Raw genomic sequence first — 20,542 nt, forward strand, 5'->3', positions numbered from 1 at the left:
CAAAATACCTGTAACATTTATAATAAAAACCTAATTTCTTTTTTCTATAAAAATGCTCAAAATGGCTATTTTACCAAAATGGCAAAATATCAAAAGATAATATTATTTAGGGCGAAGGAAATGTTTCCAGCATTAATACTTCACTAGAAAAATAAAGACGTCAAATGGCAAATTAGCATATAATTACTATTTATTATTCAGGGTTGGGCAGTACTATCGATACAAGTAAAGTATCTTAAATACGTATATTGTATCCGGATGCAGTAAGTTCTCGACTCATCGTCCATACGATCGGGATCCGGATCCCAACGGAAGAGGAGGCCATAATATAGTCATTATTGCCTTTTGTAAACTGCTGACTTTTAGTTGGCCAGAGTTTAGTGATCTGCGCTGCCTGCGGTTGGAATAGTTGACAATGTTGACAGTCTTCGACTTCTGCGCCTCCAAAGTTATCACCGCCCGCAGAGCTGAGAGGTTCTCACCCTTGTATTGTTGCCACTTCATCGAGGCACTCGTTAATCTCAACGAACGGCTTACTGCCCAAGGACCAATCTGAGCATTATTGGTATACTTTTAGTAATTAGCGTTAATACCTATCTTAAATTCTTAAGCTGGTCTCACGATACTCCTATGATCAGCGAATATTCGTCGATCGTTGTTCAATTTAATAGTAGGTACGTTCGGAAGGCTCATAGTTGTTATGCAAAGAAAATCTACTTTTATATAAAAAAAAAAATGTAATGATCAATGAATTATTCATAATTAATAATATAAAACACAATTTCATATACTACCTATATTTAGTTTTTTTTTATGCAAAAAAATGCCTATATTGTCATGATAGTATTATAATACCTACCTACTTGGTTGTTATAAAATAAAATTCGATACTTTAAAGTAACGTACATCTATATCGTAACCTAAGAAGTCCATGAATATTTTAGAACCGTTTAGATACCTACGAGTATTTTAGGATATATAAACAATTCACAATTTTAAAATACTTATACCTATAGCTTTAAAATAAAAATATAATAAAAAGCCTATGAGATGCCATATTATTCTTACCTTTAAATTTTAGAGGTCATTTCACAATAATTTTAGAAATTATTATAATGAAAATCATCATTGTGGGCGTAAAATTTGATATGTTGCGCGTGGGCTGGAAAGAGAAAAAATGCTCTCCTTAATAATAATACAAGTTTTTTTTCTGGCTATTCATGTCAAAATTTTAGATTCTACCTAAGTTTGTTTGTTTAAACATCGATATTTGATATTTGTTTTAATTTTATTCTTATTAATATTTTTTGTATATTATTATTATTATTATTATTTTTTTTTATTATTGAACATTTTAGCTTTATTATTACATTTTAGGCTATTAGCTTTTGCTTTTGAAAATTTTACAAATACATTTTTATTTATAAGTTTTTACATATTAGTCACTTAAATCTATTTATTATTAGATGATGTTTTCTACTTTTAATGACTTGAGGAGGAATGCTAAAAGTTTTTCTGGTTGGCGGTCAGGACCGATTATTTCGTATAGGCTTGATGATATACGTATGTTGTGATTTTTCCTTTCTTCTTCGTTGACTCTGCACTCGGTCAGCAAATGTTTAACCGTGAGGGTCGTTCCGCATGAGGTGCAATCGGTTGGAGTTTGTTTATTCATGAGGTGTCCGTGTGTGAGGAGGGTGTGACAGATTCTTAATCTGGTTATTACTATTTCTATTTTTCTTGTTATTTATTAGTTCTTTAGTTGATATAAGTAGGTATTAAAAATTACAATTTTAAAATGTTTGAAATGTAATTATATATTATTAAACTTATTTTAATCTGCAAGAATACATAAGATAGGTATAGTATAACTAGTACCTATAAGAAAAAAAAATTGCATTCAACCGTTTCACTACAATCTTTAGTGATCAAATCAGTAATGGTAATCAGTAATAATTTTAAAGCACAAAAAGTGTACTTAAGTACACATATTAACTTATAAATCGACATATTCATGTTTCAATGTTAATGAATTTGTTTTTTTTTGCATAATTTGTGCTCTTTATATTATATGAAAACAATTATTACCTATGATTACAAATTATAATGGCTGTTTTTATAGACTTTCTTGTGTGTTGTATAGTATTATTAAGTATTTTCAAATCAAATAATAAATAATAAATAATTAGCTTATAAAATAGGTATAGCCGGTATGGATAGCTATAGGTAAGGAACCTACTTTATTTAAAACATAATATTTAATTAATATTAGTAAATTGTCCTTTTTATACGGACAATAATCATATTAATATATAAAATTACTGGCATTTTCTGTAGTTGATAACATTTTCAAAATATTTCAAATCTATTTAGTTATTTATAGACATATGAAATTTTCAATCTTTTTAGTTTTTTTTTTTTATATAATATGAAAATAAAATCCTCTTTGTTGGGTAAAAAGCTTCAAAATGTAATACAAAGCTGCTAATGAATTGTCACAATGATAGTTAAAAAATATAATGATACAGTCACAAATTTTTTTTTAATAAGCATTGAAAGTTCGAATTTTGACAAAATACGTAAAAATCATGAAAATTTGCGATTAATATTGAGATAGAAATTCATAAAAATTTATCTTATTAAACCTAAGATTTGAAAATTTAAAACAAAATTCTTCATGAGTTTGTCTACTTTATATAATTAACTGTATATGCTATGAATGACTGAGTAGTTGTGTACATATGATTTAATTAATTTGGAATTTATTTTATAGGTACTTAAATTTTTTTGAAATAATCACAAAATAATTTATTGATATAGTATAAAATACTCTAGAATCTAGAGTCTAGATTGACAAACTGCCTCCGCTCAGAATCATTTTTCGTATACAATGATATTATATCATTGAATTCAAATTTAATACTATTCATTACCCATAACCCATTTGTAAACTACTATACAGCAGAGCAACATCCACATACCTGCTTTTTTATTTGAATACATTAGTAATATTTTATTAGCTAAATTATTTATATATTATTTGAGGTTTAATTCTATAATGGATGAACAAATTTAAATTTTATTTCATCATATATTAAATTAAGATAAACCTGATTTTAATAACAATCAATGTATTAATATTTTATATTTATTTGATAGATATTATAACTGTAATAAATAATTGCTCTAGTTATAATAAATAAAGCATCAGCTGGATGACCATATTAGTTTTAATAATTATATTATAATAAAATTATAATTTTACTACTTGCAGTAAAAATTATTCAAATATCTCCAAAATTATAATTATTTAAATGAACCTGGTAAAATATCTTTTAAGAAAAGTAATACCAATAATTACACTGATGAAAATGTTTGCTTTAAGCGTCCAAAAACTTTGCAATAAATAACATTTATTTGTTTTCTCTCTCTGTCCAACACTCAACATAGACAATACACATTTACACAGAATTATTGTTTTTTTTTTATGTTTTTAAGTAATCTCAGAGTAAAATCATCCATTACAAAAATACAGAAAACAATATTTTTGAGGGAATAACATATCTATTTATCTAAATATTGTCTTAAAATAATTTAAACATCATTTATATTTACAATATTTTTTTGTTTATTTTGAAAGTTGAATACAAAATCAAAAAACAATGGAATATAATATTGATATGTCACTCTCTCAAAAATAGTATTCTCTATTTTTTTTTTGCAATGGGTGATTTTACTCTAAGATTACTCAAAAACATTAAAAAAATGGTTTTGTGTAAATGCATTTTGTCTATGTTTTTTGTAGCCCAGAGAGAGAAAACAAATGGGTGAGCAGACATACTCAAGTAATAATACTTCTAAAAATATAAAGGCTTTTGAATAAACAGTTATATTAATGATGAATTTGTGAATAATAGTGATACTGCTAGTAATACCTTTAAATATTTAAAGGTTAATAATGTGGACAATGACAATTGGTAATAATAAATATTTTTCTGTTTAGAATGATATATTTGACCTAAATGATCATTTAAAATATTTTTGAATAAAGATTGTACACTTTGGATTTGAAATGAAACAACTTGTACGGTTTTTGTCAGAATAAAAATTTAATTTAATACAATTTAAAAGAGAATAGTGAGAATACTTTCTTAAATCAATAGTTAAACAATAGTGTATTTGTAAAAGTACTAAAAATGGATAAAATATATGATTTTGTTTTTGATATTGTTAATATTAAATACGTTTCTTGGTTTGTTTGTTTGTTTCATTTATGTTTTTATTATGGGTATTACGGGACTAGACTATAAGTATATTGATATCCCTAGAGCAGCTTAATAATGAATAAAAATGTATTTGTTATCATTAAAATCTCACATGTAATAAAAAAAATAAAAATAAACTAAAATATTATCATTTAATAAATGATTATAAGTTTAAATTTCAACTATTGTTTAATAAGATAGTTAACATAAACATGAATAAGCTATAAAATAACACTATAAGCAGTTATGGGTTCATGTACCAATAATATAATTTTGTTTAACTTCATACATTTCATATGCAGTCTCTTCATGATGTGTAGGATCAAATTCAGCACCTATATAATCAATTTCTAATTGAAAAGGACCATCAGCTTTATCTGATACGGTAATGCCAAAATTAGTAATTCTATATAATGGCAATGGTGCTTGTTTATCTTGTATCCGTCCTTTGCTGGCAAAAAAGAATTTTGAAAATGGTATCTAAAAATATAAATAAACAATTAATGATTATGCGCCTTGTATTATAATTAGATCAATATCATAGTTAAATACAGAATACAAATGTATTTATAGAAAACTGTAATGGACAAATTAAACAGTTCATATTTTATTAACATAACTTTGATTACTACATAATATTATCTAGTTTAAACAGTTTTTACTTAACTAATAATTAATTTAGTACGGTTTGAAAGATATATGTTTTGTAGCCATTTTTAATTTATAAACATTTTTATTGTTCTTTTTAAAAATTATTCAGTATTAACTTCTAGTATATTGTAAATTCAAATGCTACTATTAGTGATAGAGGAAAGATTTTAATGAAAAAAAAACAATATTATACTTCTATCAATAAAATAACTATTTTAAGATATTTAAAATATACAAATAGTTGTATTGGTAGAAATAATGAATATTTAATAATACAGTTTAAAGTAGTCGTAAAACTGAACAAATATTTATTAAAATTACCTACCTAAATTGATAAACAATATGAAAGTAAATTTAACTTATTAAAAAAAAAAACTCTTTTTTATAAATTATTAAAAATATATCTTGATCATTCATTAAGAATTTAGGTAAGATAATATTAATGTAATTTATGTTTATCCCATTTTAGTCTATAATCTAAAATATCATCTTCAAATAGTGGTAACATAATAATTTTTTTTTAAGTAGAAGGATAAGTGCCATTTAAAAGGATTAATTAAAAATCATTGATTATGGTTAAGAAATAGATTTGGAAACTTTTTTAAGAATGTAATTAGTTAAATTGTCATCGTAGAAAGAAGTATGATTTTTAATTATTCCAAGAAGTTAAATTATTTCCTTATAACTGATTGGTTTAACATATAATTTCATAAACATTAAATTGTTTCATAGATAATGTTGTATTTTGTTTTAGAAGTCACATGTCTAGATTAAAATTCCATTTAATTTATTGAAAATATCTATTTTTATGACACAACTTTAAACTTTTTTATATTGTTATTAGTTTTCCCAATGACGTCGTTGATAATGCCCTAAACTTAATTAATATATAACTGAGTAAGATTTAATGTATGTTGACAGTGGCGCCCATAAGTTTTCCATGAACCATACCTAACATTTCATTCAACTATCTAATGATCTAGATGTGTAGTTATGCATCAATAGTGTTTACTCCATTGAGTTGGCCCTAGAACCTGACACCCGTGTGAAACCAGCGCAATTGCACTACTTAGTACCCTATGTGGGTGCCACTGCCTGTTGATGTTATTGCTTAGATTTTCTAACTAATTAATTCAAAATATTTCTAAACAAATTAAAAAATTTCTTCAAAATAACATCAAAGAGTCCAGATTTTAATTTTTCCTTATTTTTAAGAAGTGATCTATACTTTTAGTTTGTATATTTTTTAGGCACTATTATAATAAAAGGCAACCTTCACAACAGTTTATAAGATATTATTATTCAGTTGAATAAAAGTGTTAATTGATGAAGTACAAGTTGATTCATTTTATTTCCATCACTTTAAACAAACAGATTACTAACTTGGTTACTTGGTTATTGACAAATATTATAACTTACTCTTGTGGTTTGCCAATATGGTCCACCTCGAGTATACAACACAAATGTAAATACATCATTCCACATGATATCAAACTGTCCAGACACATGTATATTTATTAGGTAACTTCGTCCATCACCTCTTAAACGTAAATTGAGATGTGTGTATTGACTCCAATCCAAAAAACTGTCTCGTTGAAAAGATTTCTGAAAATATTATTTTAGTATGAATACCATGCAATAATTTTTGACTAATGAAAAAAAAAATATATATTTATATAGGTATATAATATATAGGTGAAACAATACCGAAACACGTTTAGTTATCATATTGCAATAACCAGAATTTTGAATCCTTCCATCCTTTGGGACTCTAGAACACAGATTTCCATGAAAAAGCCCATAACCCTGATGACTAATTTGTAAATCACATTTACTAAAACCTTCAGCATGATCACTATCGCTTGTGACAATCCAATGATCCAAAGAAGATTCTTCATAAAATCTCCAAAACACATCAATTTCTCCTGGAACACACCAATTGAAAACATTATAAATCATATAATATTCTAATGTAGTAAAGATGTCATTGTAGTGACTAGAACTAAAATATTATAGTCTGGTTATCAGTGTCGGCCGGTGTGTCAGCCTGGTACTTAAAGGACCCCAAATGCATTTCTTCAGAAGGGCCCTCAAACATGTTATTAAATAAATATGATAAAAAAATGCTTATAAGTAGTGAAATATTATATTTTTAGTAATATCGAGGCCCCTCGACACAAATACGGCGCCGGGGGCCCCGAATGCGTTCGCGACCTAGCGGCCATGGCCAGGCCGACACTGCTGATAATTATTTCAATTTCAGTTGAAAACTAAAGTTAAAAACTAAAAAAGCATTACATCTCTATTAAAAATTATTCAATTAACAGTATGTGTACCTGCTCTGTAATCGATTATGGGATCGCTTATCAGAACTTCTTGCATTTCTTTTTTCCATAGTTTGATTTCTTTTTTGAGTTGTTTCAGGCCCAGACGGATTCTCTCGATGCGCGTGTCAGCGATCTCAAGCCCAGTGTCGTAGCCGCTCCGCTTATCATACTCGTGGAACTCAAAAGTCGTGCTTGACGTGTGCACCCTTCGCCGTCGTGTCCAGTCTGTCAACGCCGGGTAGACACCAAATGGATCTTTCCATCGGTTCCGCAATAACACTAAGGTAAACGTTTTGATGCGCTGCATCGCAGTCTAATCGCCGGACATAGATATCGATTTTCGATTTCTACGGCGCAGAGTTATCGAGTTTCGATAACCAGGCACACAAGTACACAGCAGAAACCTAAACACCGAGCTAGATGATCGTCTACATTAGGTTCGCAACATTAATTGTAACTTGTACCAAAAAAAAAAAAACACAAATCGATCATTCGACGTTACTCGTTAGTAAATCGTATCGCTCCTTCGCGGAGCAAGTGCTCTGGCAGTCGGCACGACGACGTATTTGTGCTTATTGATAAATGATAATGCTATCGGTTTGTCGTTCATCGTAAAAACGTTTTGCGGTAGCTGCTGATGCATATCATATATATATATATATATATATATATATATATATATATATATATATATATATATACTCTATGATTCATATAATACGGTTTACCGTGATGGCGTGATAACACAATATTGTAGCTTTAAATTATGAATACCTATTATAACATAATATTATATTTTATTTAAATACAATACAGTTGTAAATTATTAATACATAATATAACATATTATATTAATACACAGTTTGTCGTTTGATAGATGTTTTGCCGTCAAATTAACTAGTCATAGGTCATTGACGTTGCCCAGGGTGTACTATGTGGAAGCAATCTATCATTACACCCCATATTTAAAAAATGTAAATGTAAAATTGTAAAAATTAATCAAATGCAGTAGCGGCTCGTCAGGGGAGGCAAGTGAGGCTCAGCCTCACCTAAGTATTATAAAGAAAAAGGAGGGACATATTCTATAATTATTGTTATTTCCAATCGACTTCAAGAATATTAAAACACTCAATAATATATTATAAATTTTAAAATACAAAATGTTTTTGTTATTAATGTTATTATATATTATTATACTGACAAAAAAAAAAAAAAATAGTAATATTTAAAATTGTGGATAAATTATTATAACAGAACCTTCAAGATTTTAATTTTTTTGGTGGGAAATTATTTCCCATTGCCCCATTGCCCTATGGTGTGTCTACATTTTGAAAATATCTGCCTCACCCATCATACGGTTCAAGAGCCGCCACTAATCAAATGAATACTGTCTAAGCGGAGTCAACCAGGATTCGAATCCCATATACTGAAAGATATTTTTCTTAGACACGAATATATGTTGCAGATAGATTGCTCGAAAATTGCATTAATTTCTCATTAGTGTTTCCTTCCTATGCTTACTTTTTTATTACTTGACTCTAAATTACTTACTCTATACCATCTCTGTGAATTTGGGGAGCGTGATATCTCGTTTTTGATAATGTGATTATGTGCATATAATCATAATGTCTATATAATAAACTGTCATGCAACTGTTCAGATTCTCTGTCCTAATTTACTCATTTCACATTTTCATATTAATAATGTGTTATTTTTCTTATTAAATGTTAAATTATAATTTATAATGAATAATTATTGCAATGCTTGCATTATAAAGTTTAAGAACCAATCAACATTTCTGTGCCATTTGGCAAGCAATCATCGCGGATCATTTCCTCTTGAAACGGTGGAATAGGGCTCCAGGCGATACCACTTAAAAAAAACGCACTCTTTGCAATGGCCTCATATCAGGGCGGTGTGGAACGATTGCAAAAATTTTTTAAATTGTGTATTTGTAATTTATTTAAGTACCATTCAACTTCAAATAATCATCCATGATAAGAGTGATTCAGAGTCACTCTGTGAAGAAACAAAAACACATATGTAAGATCTGCAAACAAAGTTTATCATCGAAAAAAGTTTAACGATACCACATGAATGTACATTGTAATAAAAAAGATTTTATGTGCGGGGTATGTGGATTGACGTTTACCGCACCTTACACAAAAAGTCGTCACTGCAAAACACATGCAGTACTATACTACTATAGCAAGGTAGGTGTTACTACATAACATTTTACACATTATACATAACATTATATACTATATATTAATTACTTCTATAATTTTAATAAATAAATAATAAACACTAGTTTATTTCTACATTTTTAAGTACTAAGACAGTACAAGTTATGATGTTGATGATGATGATGATGATGATGATGATGATGACTAACCATTTTATTTATTTGTTATAGCTGTGTCAGTTTTTCAAGCCAAAAAAAACTTGAAGTACCATATGCCCTAAATGGTTTGCAATGAACAGAAAAAACATCAAAATGATAATACATAATAATAGTGGTAGTATATTTAATGAGTAAAAATGACCCTCATGGCAGTCAACGTATTAATGAGAAAAAAAATGTATATATTGTCCAATATTTGCAAGACGTCGGTTCTCATTGATCTGAAATGAAAAAAAATCAAATTAGGTCCTCCACCCTATACATTCTCATTTGGAAAAAAAATTTAAATTACATTAACTTAAGTATATAGGTACCTTTTATAAAATATATGGACTTTTTATTTTAAACGCTCCGGTGTGCTGTCTATTTCTGTGATTGGTTTTGGCTTTATAGGGGTTACTAGGGTTGATTCATGGACAGTAGTGTATATTAAATTTTGAGAAAATGAATCGTATATAAAGTGGTTAGTTAATATTTTAATTTTAGATTTGTAAGAGAAAAGACTATTTTCATAATAAGTTATTAATTCTGAGGAGGGAATTTGAAAATTTTGAACAGTAAATTGATTTAAAATATATTTAATAAAATTTATTTTTTCATTATTTTTTTTTAAAAGTCACACAGATTATTCATATTAATATTTCTATTTATTTTCACAATAATTTAATTTCATTTATGTTTAGAATTTTTTTTAACAAAGGACAATTTTTTTTAAATTTATTATTACAGTGTTTGAAGTAGTTATTGTTGAAGTTAGACACAATTTCTTAAACATTTTATTTTATAGGTTATGTTTCTATGTCTTTATACGATGTGCCTACTGTTCTTAATGTAATTATTTTTTATGTTTTTTTTTTGTTTGTTACGTATACTATTGTGTCCTACGAGTTACGGTTGTCTTATTATGTTTTTAATTAAATAAACTATTAAAGTGATTTAAAGGCGATATGTTTTCCTTATTTATTTTATAATTCAATATTTATTAGGTAATGGAATGGTGATTTATTATTTTTTGTTACTGGATTTATTATATTAAGTTTTGATAATTTAATTCACTGTTATAACTAAGTGAAAAACTGTGAGTTAGTATCACAAAATTGTTATATAATTGTGTGATCTGAAAAAATAATATATTATGTATTAATATGTGTTAATTATTTATACTTTTACATTTAGGAATTGATTCCTAAGCATCAGAACAATTACTAGAATTTCCATAAAGGAGAAATTGGCATGACTGTAGTTGATGGGGTCCATATAAAATTTTACATAATAATCACCGACATCAACCATCATAACATCTTCTGAGGACTCATATCTGTAGAACAAAGTAAAGTTTATTAAATAATATAATTTTATTCAAACAGTTAATAATAATAACACTCACGGCAGTTCATTGATATTGAAACTTTTGTATGTTGCCTTGTCAATTTTAAATAGTAATTTCTGTAATTCATATTTAATGTAGTTTTGAAACACAAATTCCCCGTGTTCAGTATATGTTTCTTTTAAATTTATAAGAAACCTTTCTTTAAATTTGATTAATAAACATAATTGTGTACATATTTGGAATTGTCGTAGTACATCATGCATCAAACTAATTGCAATATCATCATGGCTATAACAAAACAATATAAGAGAGAAATAGTGAATATTGCGCTGACATCATCTTAAGAAAAACATTGAGGCTTACTAATTCACACCAATCGTGGTGCTGAACGGAAACAATATGCGTTTTGTTATCTAATTGTGGACCATTTGGTCTTCTACCACACTATCCTCATCCATCTTCAACAATACCATCAGTTTAAAAGTTTCGGATTCTAAGTTTAAATATTTTAAAGACCATATATCTGTCACTTTTAAATCAATATAAGGGTAGTCTTTTCCCCTTGCATTGAATTCATATTTCAAATCCCTGCAAATAAATTAATTTGAAATGTACATAGTTATTTAAATTTTTTTTTTGCTATAATATATTGTACATACCTTATATTGCCAACTCTATATATTTTTTTTTTAAGTTTTGCTCTGAATAATTTTTTTTAATTTTTTTATTTCTGTTAGGTATTTGAAATGATTTCTTTTTTAAAAATATTTTTATTGTTGTCCATGTAGTTTTTTATTATAGCATTTTGATTCATTAAGTATGTTTTTTTTATAGTTGTTATTAGTGATTATTTCAAAATGTTTGTATAAATATTTTTTTTTTTTTGTAGTTGTATATGTATTTGAGAGAAGAATGTTTTGTATATTTGAATTAAGCAGTGCAATATGTTCTTTTATTCTTATGTTGAAAATACCATTTTGTTCAAGAGCGGTCTGCAGCATTCCAAGGTCCACTGTTTTGTGACCAATGCTGTAAAGATGGAACATGGCATCCGAAATTTCTTTGGAAATCTACATAACAAATGTATAAAGTTAATTTTATTTTTATTTGAGACATGTACAACAATAAAATACTTGCCTTAGTGGTGGTCAATAACAGTGGGTATTTTTTTTTAAATTTTATACTTGTTTGCAATACCATGCCTCCCAAGAACAGGATTTGGAAAACATTCTGGGTATTGTCGAATTGGATGGATTTCTTTTTGAAAATTTTCTAAATAAGAAATTAATATAATAATAGATAATATAGTATTTAGCCAGGGACAAAGTGGGAACCAAATCCAGGCCGGGAGTTTAAAATTTATCCAGGCCACCCACCAAAAATTTTTTTCTCGCTGCGCTCAAATTTGGTTTTTTTATGTACTTATTTCAAAACTATTATTTAGTAGATTTAATTCAGGAGGAAATTCGTGAATCTGGGTGTTTTATTATAACAAAAAAACCAGCCTATATCAATATGATATTGCATTAATTTTATTTAAAGTCTATATTTATGTACCAAATAATTTGTAATTTTATATCCAAAGCTTTCTCATACGAGTATATGATTGTATGAAACTATTACAATGTACTATTATTGCATTACTAATATTTGTAATACAATAATTTAATAGACACACATTTTTTACGCATTTAGCATTTAGCATTTACTAATATTTTGTAAATTAAATTAAATTTAAAAAAAAATCTAACAAAATGGTCAGACCACTCGTGCCTGTATTTAGCCTTTGAAACAATGAAAGGTGTAACAGAAAGAACTGACTTTTAGAATAACTTTTGTTCTAATTAATATTTTTAACTTTTTTTTTATTTATCATTAAAAGATGCTAGGGCTATATTATGTAAAATTGATTTAATTTTATATTGATTTTTTAGTATTGAAAATAAAAAATTTAAAATTTGATTTAAATTTTTTTAGATAAATTCAAAATAGCTGATTTGTGAATCTGATTATAAAAATAATTTTGTTGGTAAAAAGATTTATCTAAGATAAGTAGTTTATTTTTTAGAATTTTTTAAAATATCAATATTTTTTTGATAAAATTAATTTGATACCTACCTAATTACTTTTTTAATTATTTACTCATTATATAATATTAACAATTTTTGTCATAGGTTTAATTTGTATATTTTTTATTTTTTATTTTTAGTCAGTTCTTTATGTGTTACAACCTGTATATTAGGAGCCTTCTACTAAATTTTAAAGATCTTTTACACTTAAATATAATGTTATTGTTATTTAGAAAAAAAAATTTGAAAATGAAAATGTCCATATACAGTCCAAAAAAATTTACTTACCACTAAGACGTGGAGTAGTAATAATTTCAATAAACACAAAATCATTACACTCATCCATGACTGTATGTGGGTGGTAGGGCCGTGTACGTCGTGTGTTCTTGGTCGAAACCGCCAACAAAAAAATTAATTTAGACCTTTCTGTGATATTACATTATGATGCATAATATTCTGTGTTGAAAACATCGAGATAGATTCTTATCTAATTTCATGACAAAATTTTGTCATTTCTAATTTGAAAACATTCGATTCCCGGTGTTGGTGATAACAGGCAGGCCGGTCCCATAGATAATATAAGAATATTATCTATGGCCGGTCCCCCGTCACCACTTCACCAGCAACCTGTAAATAGAAAATAGATAAAATCCTGTCCACCAAGTTGTTTCTAGTCCATGAACAGCCGTGTCAAGCACAAATCGTAATTATTTCACAATTTTATTATTTAGCGATAAGCCGATAATGATAAAGCGATCGTCGACCGGTCACACACTCACACCACGGTAAAGTACTAAAGTTGTAGTGTTGTACGTACGGCTTACACATCCTTAATTTCTTACATTCTCCAGTTCTCCACTCGTACGTGAACATTCTGATTGGACATGTGAATAGAGCGATCGCAACGTTTAGCTTTTATTTTTTTCTCTTCCGTTCCGTATATCTACGATTTATGCCTAAACCGGATCCCTGTAAGAAGTTAGCTTGCGCTATTCAAAAATGCCTATCTGGTAAGGGTAAAAACTTTATTGATACTAATAAGAATAACAGTAACAACTATAAAGTTGAACCTTCGACTAACTCTGTCGCAAAGTGCATTTTTTCTCATTCCAATTTCATACCTCAATTTAAGCACACACGAAATCTTTAAAAATAAATATATTCTTTATTCTTTAAACAGTGGTGGCTCATATGTACACCATAAAAAATCTATAAATGTGTTTTTATGATAATTCTATCAATGGGAGATCCATTTATTGTCATGTTATTATAATATTATGTGTGTACAACATGTCAGTTCATGCTCATATAATTAAGAGCATTCATGAATTTTGAGTCAATTATACACAATTGCATGTGCATAGGTAGTTGATTAGAAAAAAATAGAAAAAAATCATTGGCCTGAGACTATTTCAAAGTCATTAATCAACACTCCTCAACAATGATTACACCATTATACACCTAGTGATAGGTAGATTTACAGAACCAATGCTGTTGATAAAATAAAATAAATTGATCCTACTTTCTTGTTATACTAGAATACCTTGTTTTGTGAAGCATCGCAGTCCTGCTACTTAAGATTCTAAAATTTACCTACTTTCCTGTTATCATAAACAATTTTAATTATGTTTTTTTTTAACAAATTATATTTAATTCCTTCTGAATTTTTAATATGTTTAATATGATGTTATATGTAAGAAAGGGTTTTATTATAATAATAATAAATGTAATTTATGTACAAAAATTTAATTTTTTTAGTAGTAATTTATTGAATGGGATTAAATTTTGATTGTTTTTAAAATTTCTTTGAATTTACATTTTTTTAAATTTTGTTGTCTCGTGGACTCAACTAAATATGATTTTAAATCATGATGTGCAGTCCTTCAATTTGTTTTTGTTCTGCTATTTTATTGATATCTAGAGATATTGTTTTGTATTTTGATTATGCACTCTACTTACAGGATCTAAAAAGTTTTTGCTGTAGTTTACAGTCAAATTTCTAAAAACTACATTTTCAAATTTGCTAGGGTTGTATACCTACCAACAATGTGAGTTGATTGTTGTTCTTTTTTTTTTTTTTTTTATGAAATTGCGTTGAAGAAAGTTGATATGGCTTATCAAGAACCTGGACCAAAAAAATATTTGTTTTCAACTTTTCAAGACATAGTTCTCTTTCTCAAAATATCCATTGTTACAGAAATATTCTGCCTGTATTATTGTTGAGCTTAAAAAATAAGCTTTCATCTATTTCAACAATTTTTCCTTGGTTTTTTGCATCAATTAAGAGAACTTAAACTTCTTTCCAAAAGTTATTAGTTATTACTCATTCCAATCCATGAAAATATTTTTATTCATCAACAAATTGTTTGGTTATTTTTAAAGATTCAAAGAAAACTGTTTAATAACAGTAAGTTGGTCACTTATGATTAAATTCAGTCTCTTAGTTACTTTTTAAATTGCTTCTACTATTTCCATCCCTATAACTGTTAATTAAAATTTAATTAATATTAATTTTCTATAGGGATATAATTGATAATATTTATAGAAATTTAGTTTATTTAATGTTTAAATTATATCCAGAACATGTTGATATTTTTGGCGCCCAGGGGCACTAATGTAAGTTGAAGATTCACCAACAGCGTTAGCACAAGTTCAAGATGCCCCTTGATATTGCTAAGCTGTGACGCCTAGTGGCAAATGCCCTGTTTGCCATCCCCCTCTTAACACGGCTCTGATTATACCTGTTATATACGCATTAAATGCAAAATAATATGTTGTTAATATGATTTGAAAAATATAATTTGATTTAAATAATGATGTTAATTCACTTTTTTTGTCGTAGAAAATGATTTTCAAGAGTCTCGTTGTACCAAGCAAATAGACAATCTGCTAGAGTGTTGTAAAAAATATCATACAATTTCTCTAGTGTGTTCTGGTATGAAACCTAAAGCAATAACTAAGGAAAACCAAAAAATTAAGGTAAAAATACTATAATAAATTATTTGTACAAAAATGTTTTATTTAAATATATTTCTAATTTTTAATCATTAATTTCATGATTTGAACTACTTTTGTTTTTTTTAATATGTTGTATTATAGTAGTTTATTTAACCTTTTGATGAGTAATGATGTGTCATATATACTAAAAAAAACTTTTATAAGGTACAACCAATTTTTTTCTTCGCTTTAGGGCAGTGATTTTAAAACTGTTATTTGCAGAAACCTACAGTGTAGCACGTGGAAGGCCATGTATTATTAGTGCAAAAAATTAATTAATTAAGAAGATGTCCTCACAACATTTGTTTTATTTCTCAAACTAACCCTCAATATAGATGAAATATTTTTTTTTATGATTTTTGAGTAGCCTTAATGTAAATTCACATATTACAAAATTTACAGAGGATAATATTTTCAGCGGTATGACATATTAGTATTATATTTTATTATTATTTGGCTTTAGATTCAAATTTCAAAGTAAAAAAAAAATCATTTAAATGTTGCTTAAATTGTTTTTAGACATTATTTAGACAAATTTAAATGTAATTTCTTTAAAAATATTATTTTTTATTGATTTTGTGATGGGTGATTTTACACCAAGATTATTCAAAACCAACAATTATTCTGCATAAATTCATTTTGTCTGTGTTGAGTGTTGGTCAGAGGGAGAAAAGAAACAGTGTGCTGACATCATCTTAATATTTTTGTAACAAATCTATTATTATATAAGGATTTATTATTAAAAATGTTTTTAAATTTTGAATAGATCTATTTTTAATTATTAGTAGACATTGATTCACAATCGATGCATAACATGAAAGTAATCCAACAAAAAGTATAAGAACGCTTCAGGGTTTTTATTTTATTTTATACTTTTATTTTGGACATGTCATTGTTCAGAAGTATATACCTTTAATTCGATTTTCCATTTCTAATTGGGTCTCTGAATATTTACCCGTCCATTCAATTCATTCCTCAAAGGGTTAAATGCATTTTTCATGTATTAATATTGTCGTAAATAGTTGTATAATGTTTTTTTTTTTTTTTTTTTTTAATTAGGAATAATATGTCAGAAGAACAACCAAATCAACAACATAATTATCAAAACTTTTCTGATAGAAAAAAATTAAAAGACTTACCATTTTACAGACGATACCCTAGAACATTTGCAATTACTGGAAGTACAATCGGTTTTTTAATTTTATTCAGTAAAGGGTTTTATGATATTTTCAAACCAAATACTGCTGAGGATATAAAAAGGAAATTAGTTATCGAAAAAATAAAACAATTAAATCTTCAAAAAGAAATTGAGTAAGTCATAATTTTTTATTTGGTTGTTATTTGTATACTTATTTGACTTTGCTAGAAATAAATGCGATAATTATTATATTAAAATATTTAAGTTAAAAATAATTTATTTCAAATCACTGGTTTGGCTTCTATTTTAAAAATCTATTAAATTGTTGTTTTATTTTTACAGATCAAGAGCAGTAAAAAGCAAATAGTAATGGATGCAGTTAATAAAGCGAAATCACGCTTTAAAAGATATCCTGAGCTTTTACTAACATGTCGCGTCGAAGGTTTAGAATATGCTGCATGTATTATACAAAATGAAAAAGATTTAAAACCTAACTCTTGTAAAACCCAATTTATGAAGTTTCAGAAGTGTTTGGCTTCAAATGCACTGAAGCTTAGTTCAAGAATTTAAATGTGAATTTAAATTAGTTGCAATTATTAGAACAAATAATATGTATTTCATTTGGCATATAGTATTAGCTTTCTTTATTAGAATATTTATGATTGTTTTCTCACAATGGTATGACAATGATGACATAGGTGTCCATTATACTGATATCGACTACAAAATATTTACAGATGCAGCTCAACATATGTGGGAAGGTAACTCTCCATATATGAGACCAACATATAGATACACTCCATTAATAGCTATGTTACTTATACCAAATATTTTGCTACACAACTGTTGGGGGAAGCTATTATTTTCAGCATTTGATTTGGCTATTGCCATTATTGTACGTAAATTAGTTTCAAAATCCCATCCTAGTTTTAGTAATATCTGTGCGTACTTATGGTTATACAATCCTTTAAGTATTGTTATTTCAACTCGTGGAAATGCTGATTCTATTTCTTGTTTTCTTGTTCTTATAACATTGCTTGCTCATATCAAAAGTCGTTATATACTATCTGCAATTTGTCTTGCAATATCTGTGCATGTAAGGATTTATCCCATTATATATTGTTTAGCGTATTATTTGTCCATTGATAGTGATAATAATTATTCATCGTTATTTAAAATGATTTGTATTCAGCTTTTTCCTACCCGCAAAAAAATATTATTTGTTGTCACATTTATTTTATCATTATTTGTTGTAACATGGCCTTGGTATTACTTTTATGGGCAACCGTTTTTGGATGAAGCCTATTTATACCATAGTCGTCGATTGGATGTGCGTCATAATTTTTCCATTTACTTTTATTTTAATTATTTACAATCTAGTTTCAACAAAATATCATTAATGCATAGTATAGCAACAAAACTTCCATTATTAATTCTATTAGTGTCCACGTCATTCAAATTTTCAAGTATCAAAGACTTACCTTTCTGCATGTTTTGTTTATCTTTTATCATGGTTACATTTAACACTGTCATGACTTCTCAATACTTTGTTTGGTTTGTGTCATTTTTACCATTGTGTTATCCATTTATTAACCTAACATTTATTGAAACTATAAATCTGGTAATGATTTGGGTAGTACCTCAAATTGGGTGGCTTTCATTTGCCTATTGCTTAGAGTTTTTAGGTTTCAATACATTTCAATTAATTTGGGTTGAATCACTTATATTTTTTTTAGCCAATGTTAACATTTTATCAATAACAATTGATTGTTATAAATGTAACAAGTTGAAAAAAAAATTGTAAAATAATTATTTTTATTAAAATAAACTTATTGTTTCATTTGATAATTTGTATAACTAGTTTTATTGGTTAATTATATAAGACCATAATATTTAAAAACAATAAAAGTAATTTTAATCATCCCTTAATATCATACCTAATATTATAGTGTACTGTATTAATTTATTTCAATTTCTTATGTGATTTCATACAAGGACTAAAAATACGTCTAAGGTAAAGAAGAGAAGGAAATATAATAATATATAATACCTAGTAAATCAAAATAAATGATTTGTTTTACTGTCAAAATTATGTTACAGTTTATGAAAATAAAAATTACTTCTTATTATATCTATATTTTATTTAAATAATATTATAGCAGTTAGTAGGTGAATAATCTATGATCAATATTCGTAAATCATAATTTTTTATAATTTATTGGTATTTGACATTTGTTAGGGAGACACCTTTAATGTTAATCATAAGAAATGTATTTAACTTTTAGTTAATAAAATGTGCAAGTTATAAAAAACATCAAGTTCAACATTGTTTTAGTAAAAACTTATTACATCTTTTTCTTATTTTTTGATTACTGATATGGTTTATTAATAATGTTGTTAAAAAATTTGACAATCCACAAGAATTTATTTTAATAATATGATTTTATTGTTTTTCATAATATTTTACTTATATATTTTTTACTAGGGTCAAAAATATCAATGAATTTAAAAATAATTGAATTTGTTATTATCATATAAAATTTATAACTTTTCTAAATTCCAAGAATTTGTCAATTTCATAGTCAAAGAGACAAAGCTACAAGTTGAAAAAAATCAAAGAAGCCTACTAAGTTAATAGAATAAAAGATTTTAAATTTTATTTCTAGTAACTTTATCGATTTATTACATTGAAATTGAACAAATTTATGAATATTGTTTTATTTATTGATCATACCCTATTAACTGCATAATTTTAACAAAATAATTTTTTCACATAATGTTGTTGATATAATATAAACAAAATTTATTTAATTTATTTTACACACATTTTAAAAGTATATTTATTTTATTTTATACTTACCTACAGCTATTACTTTTAGTCCTAGCAGAGCATGTCATAAAAAATAAATTCCAATTCGTACATGCATAGAATTAATATTAAAAATATATATCAATAAATTTGAAATTTTGTAATAAAAAATATAGATAATAATATAATATATTGTAATTATATTACAATAAGTAGTAATAATAGTGGCATTAAACTACCGTGAGAGTTCTAAGTGTCGTAGGCCTCCAATTTTATAACTGACTAAAGAGGTTTCAACCAAATAATCAATACCATATACGATATACTGCAATACTGCATTACATTTTTTAGTTATTAATATTAATAATGTTTTATAAAACACTTATACTTAAAAATACAGTTTATAGTTATAACCTAACCTAAGTTTAGATCAGGGCTAGTGCCTAATTAAAAAATATCTATCATAATATCAATATTGAACAAATATTATTCTCGATGGTAAGTTTAGAGTGAAAATACTGTCGGCCAAAATACAGGTCTGATAAATTGTAT

General features: G+C 26.6%; 4 protein-coding genes across 6 annotated transcripts; 2 read left to right on the forward strand and 2 right to left on the reverse strand.

Annotated features, from left to right (window-relative positions):
- Positions 1–4,398: 4,398 nt before the first annotated feature.
- On the reverse strand, positions 4,399–7,821 carry CIA30 (complex I intermediate-associated protein 30). Its single transcript, XM_015517990.2, has 4 exons — positions 7,253–7,821; positions 6,624–6,841; positions 6,336–6,521; positions 4,399–4,745 (listed from the first exon to the last, which is right to left on the reverse strand). Exons 1-4 carry the CDS (start codon positions 7,548–7,550, stop codon positions 4,518–4,520), a joined length of 930 nt encoding a protein of 309 aa, XP_015373476.1. The 5' UTR covers positions 7,551–7,821; the 3' UTR covers positions 4,399–4,517.
- A 1,466-nt stretch (positions 7,822–9,287) lies between these two features.
- Positions 9,288–13,603, reverse strand: LOC107168544 (uncharacterized). Of its 2 annotated transcripts, XM_089219591.1 has the most exons (8): positions 13,335–13,603; positions 12,115–12,249; positions 11,637–12,047; positions 11,341–11,565; positions 11,035–11,265; positions 10,854–10,965; positions 9,962–10,764; positions 9,288–9,868 (listed from the first exon to the last, which is right to left on the reverse strand). In XM_089219591.1, exons 1-3 carry the CDS (start codon positions 13,386–13,388, stop codon positions 11,748–11,750), a joined length of 489 nt encoding a protein of 162 aa, XP_089075717.1. In that variant the 5' UTR covers positions 13,389–13,603; the 3' UTR covers positions 9,288–9,868; positions 9,962–10,764; positions 10,854–10,965; positions 11,035–11,265; positions 11,341–11,565; positions 11,637–11,747. The 2 variants fall into 2 exon arrangements, with proteins under 2 accessions (XP_089075717.1, XP_089075723.1); XM_089219597.1 differs by lacking the exons at positions 11,341–11,565; positions 11,637–12,047; positions 12,115–12,249.
- Positions 13,604–13,779: 176 nt separating this feature from the next.
- On the forward strand, positions 13,780–17,808 carry LOC107168542 (Phosphatidylinositol glycan anchor biosynthesis class M). Of its 2 annotated transcripts, none has more exons than XM_015517988.2 (4): positions 13,780–14,056; positions 15,889–16,025; positions 17,193–17,354; positions 17,524–17,808. In XM_015517988.2, the coding sequence occupies exons 1-3, from the start codon at positions 13,999–14,001 to the stop codon at positions 17,202–17,204; spliced, it is 207 nt and encodes a 68-aa protein (XP_015373474.2). In that variant the 5' UTR covers positions 13,780–13,998; the 3' UTR covers positions 17,205–17,354; positions 17,524–17,808. The 2 variants fall into 2 exon arrangements, with proteins under 2 accessions (XP_015373474.2, XP_015373475.2); XM_015517989.2 differs by having other exon boundaries at positions 13,785–14,056; positions 17,103–17,354.
- On the forward strand, positions 17,792–19,029 carry PIG-M (Phosphatidylinositol glycan anchor biosynthesis class M). Its single transcript, XM_089219586.1, has one exon. It carries the CDS (start codon positions 17,792–17,794, stop codon positions 18,983–18,985), a length of 1,194 nt encoding a protein of 397 aa, XP_089075712.1. The 3' UTR covers positions 18,986–19,029.
- Positions 19,030–20,542: the final 1,513 nt, after the last annotated feature.

The sequence above is a fragment of the Diuraphis noxia genome, unplaced genomic scaffold (genome assembly GCF_037042655.1).
Source record: "Diuraphis noxia isolate RWA-SAM2 unplaced genomic scaffold, SU_Dnox_SAM2 contig0001, whole genome shotgun sequence".
NCBI lineage: Eukaryota > Metazoa > Arthropoda > Insecta > Hemiptera > Aphididae > Diuraphis > Diuraphis noxia.

Excerpts from the sequence above, each read along its gene's own strand:
- PIG-M (XM_089219586.1), top strand. The coding sequence starts at position 17,792 with ATGTATTTCATTTGGCATATAGTATTAGCTTTCTTTATTAGAATATTT.
- LOC107168542 (XM_015517988.2), top strand. The coding sequence starts at position 13,999 with ATGCCTAAACCGGATCCCTGTAAGAAGTTAGCTTGCGCTATTCAAAAA. Across the intron at positions 14,057-15,888 it reads TATTCAAAAATGCCTATCTG|AAAATGATTTTCAAGAGTCT; the intron begins GTAAGGGTAAAA and ends TTTTTGTCGTAG.
- CIA30 (XM_015517990.2), bottom strand. The coding sequence starts at position 7,550 with ATGCAGCGCATCAAAACGTTTACCTTAGTGTTATTGCGGAACCGATGG. Across the intron at positions 6,522-6,623 it reads TGATAACTAAACGTGTTTCG|AAATCTTTTCAACGAGACAG; the intron begins GTATTGTTTCAC and ends TAATATTTTCAG. Across the intron at positions 4,746-6,335 it reads CATATTGGCAAACCACAAGA|ATACCATTTTCAAAATTCTT; the intron begins GTAAGTTATAAT and ends TTATATTTTTAG.
- LOC107168544 (XM_089219591.1), bottom strand. The coding sequence starts at position 13,388 with ATGAGTGTAATGATTTTGTGTTTATTGAAATTATTACTACTCCACGTC. Across the intron at positions 12,250-13,334 it reads TACTACTCCACGTCTTAGTG|AAAATTTTCAAAAAGAAATC; the intron begins GTAAGTAAATTT and ends TTTCTTATTTAG. Across the intron at positions 12,048-12,114 it reads TGTTATTGACCACCACTAAG|ATTTCCAAAGAAATTTCGGA; the intron begins GCAAGTATTTTA and ends TTTGTTATGTAG.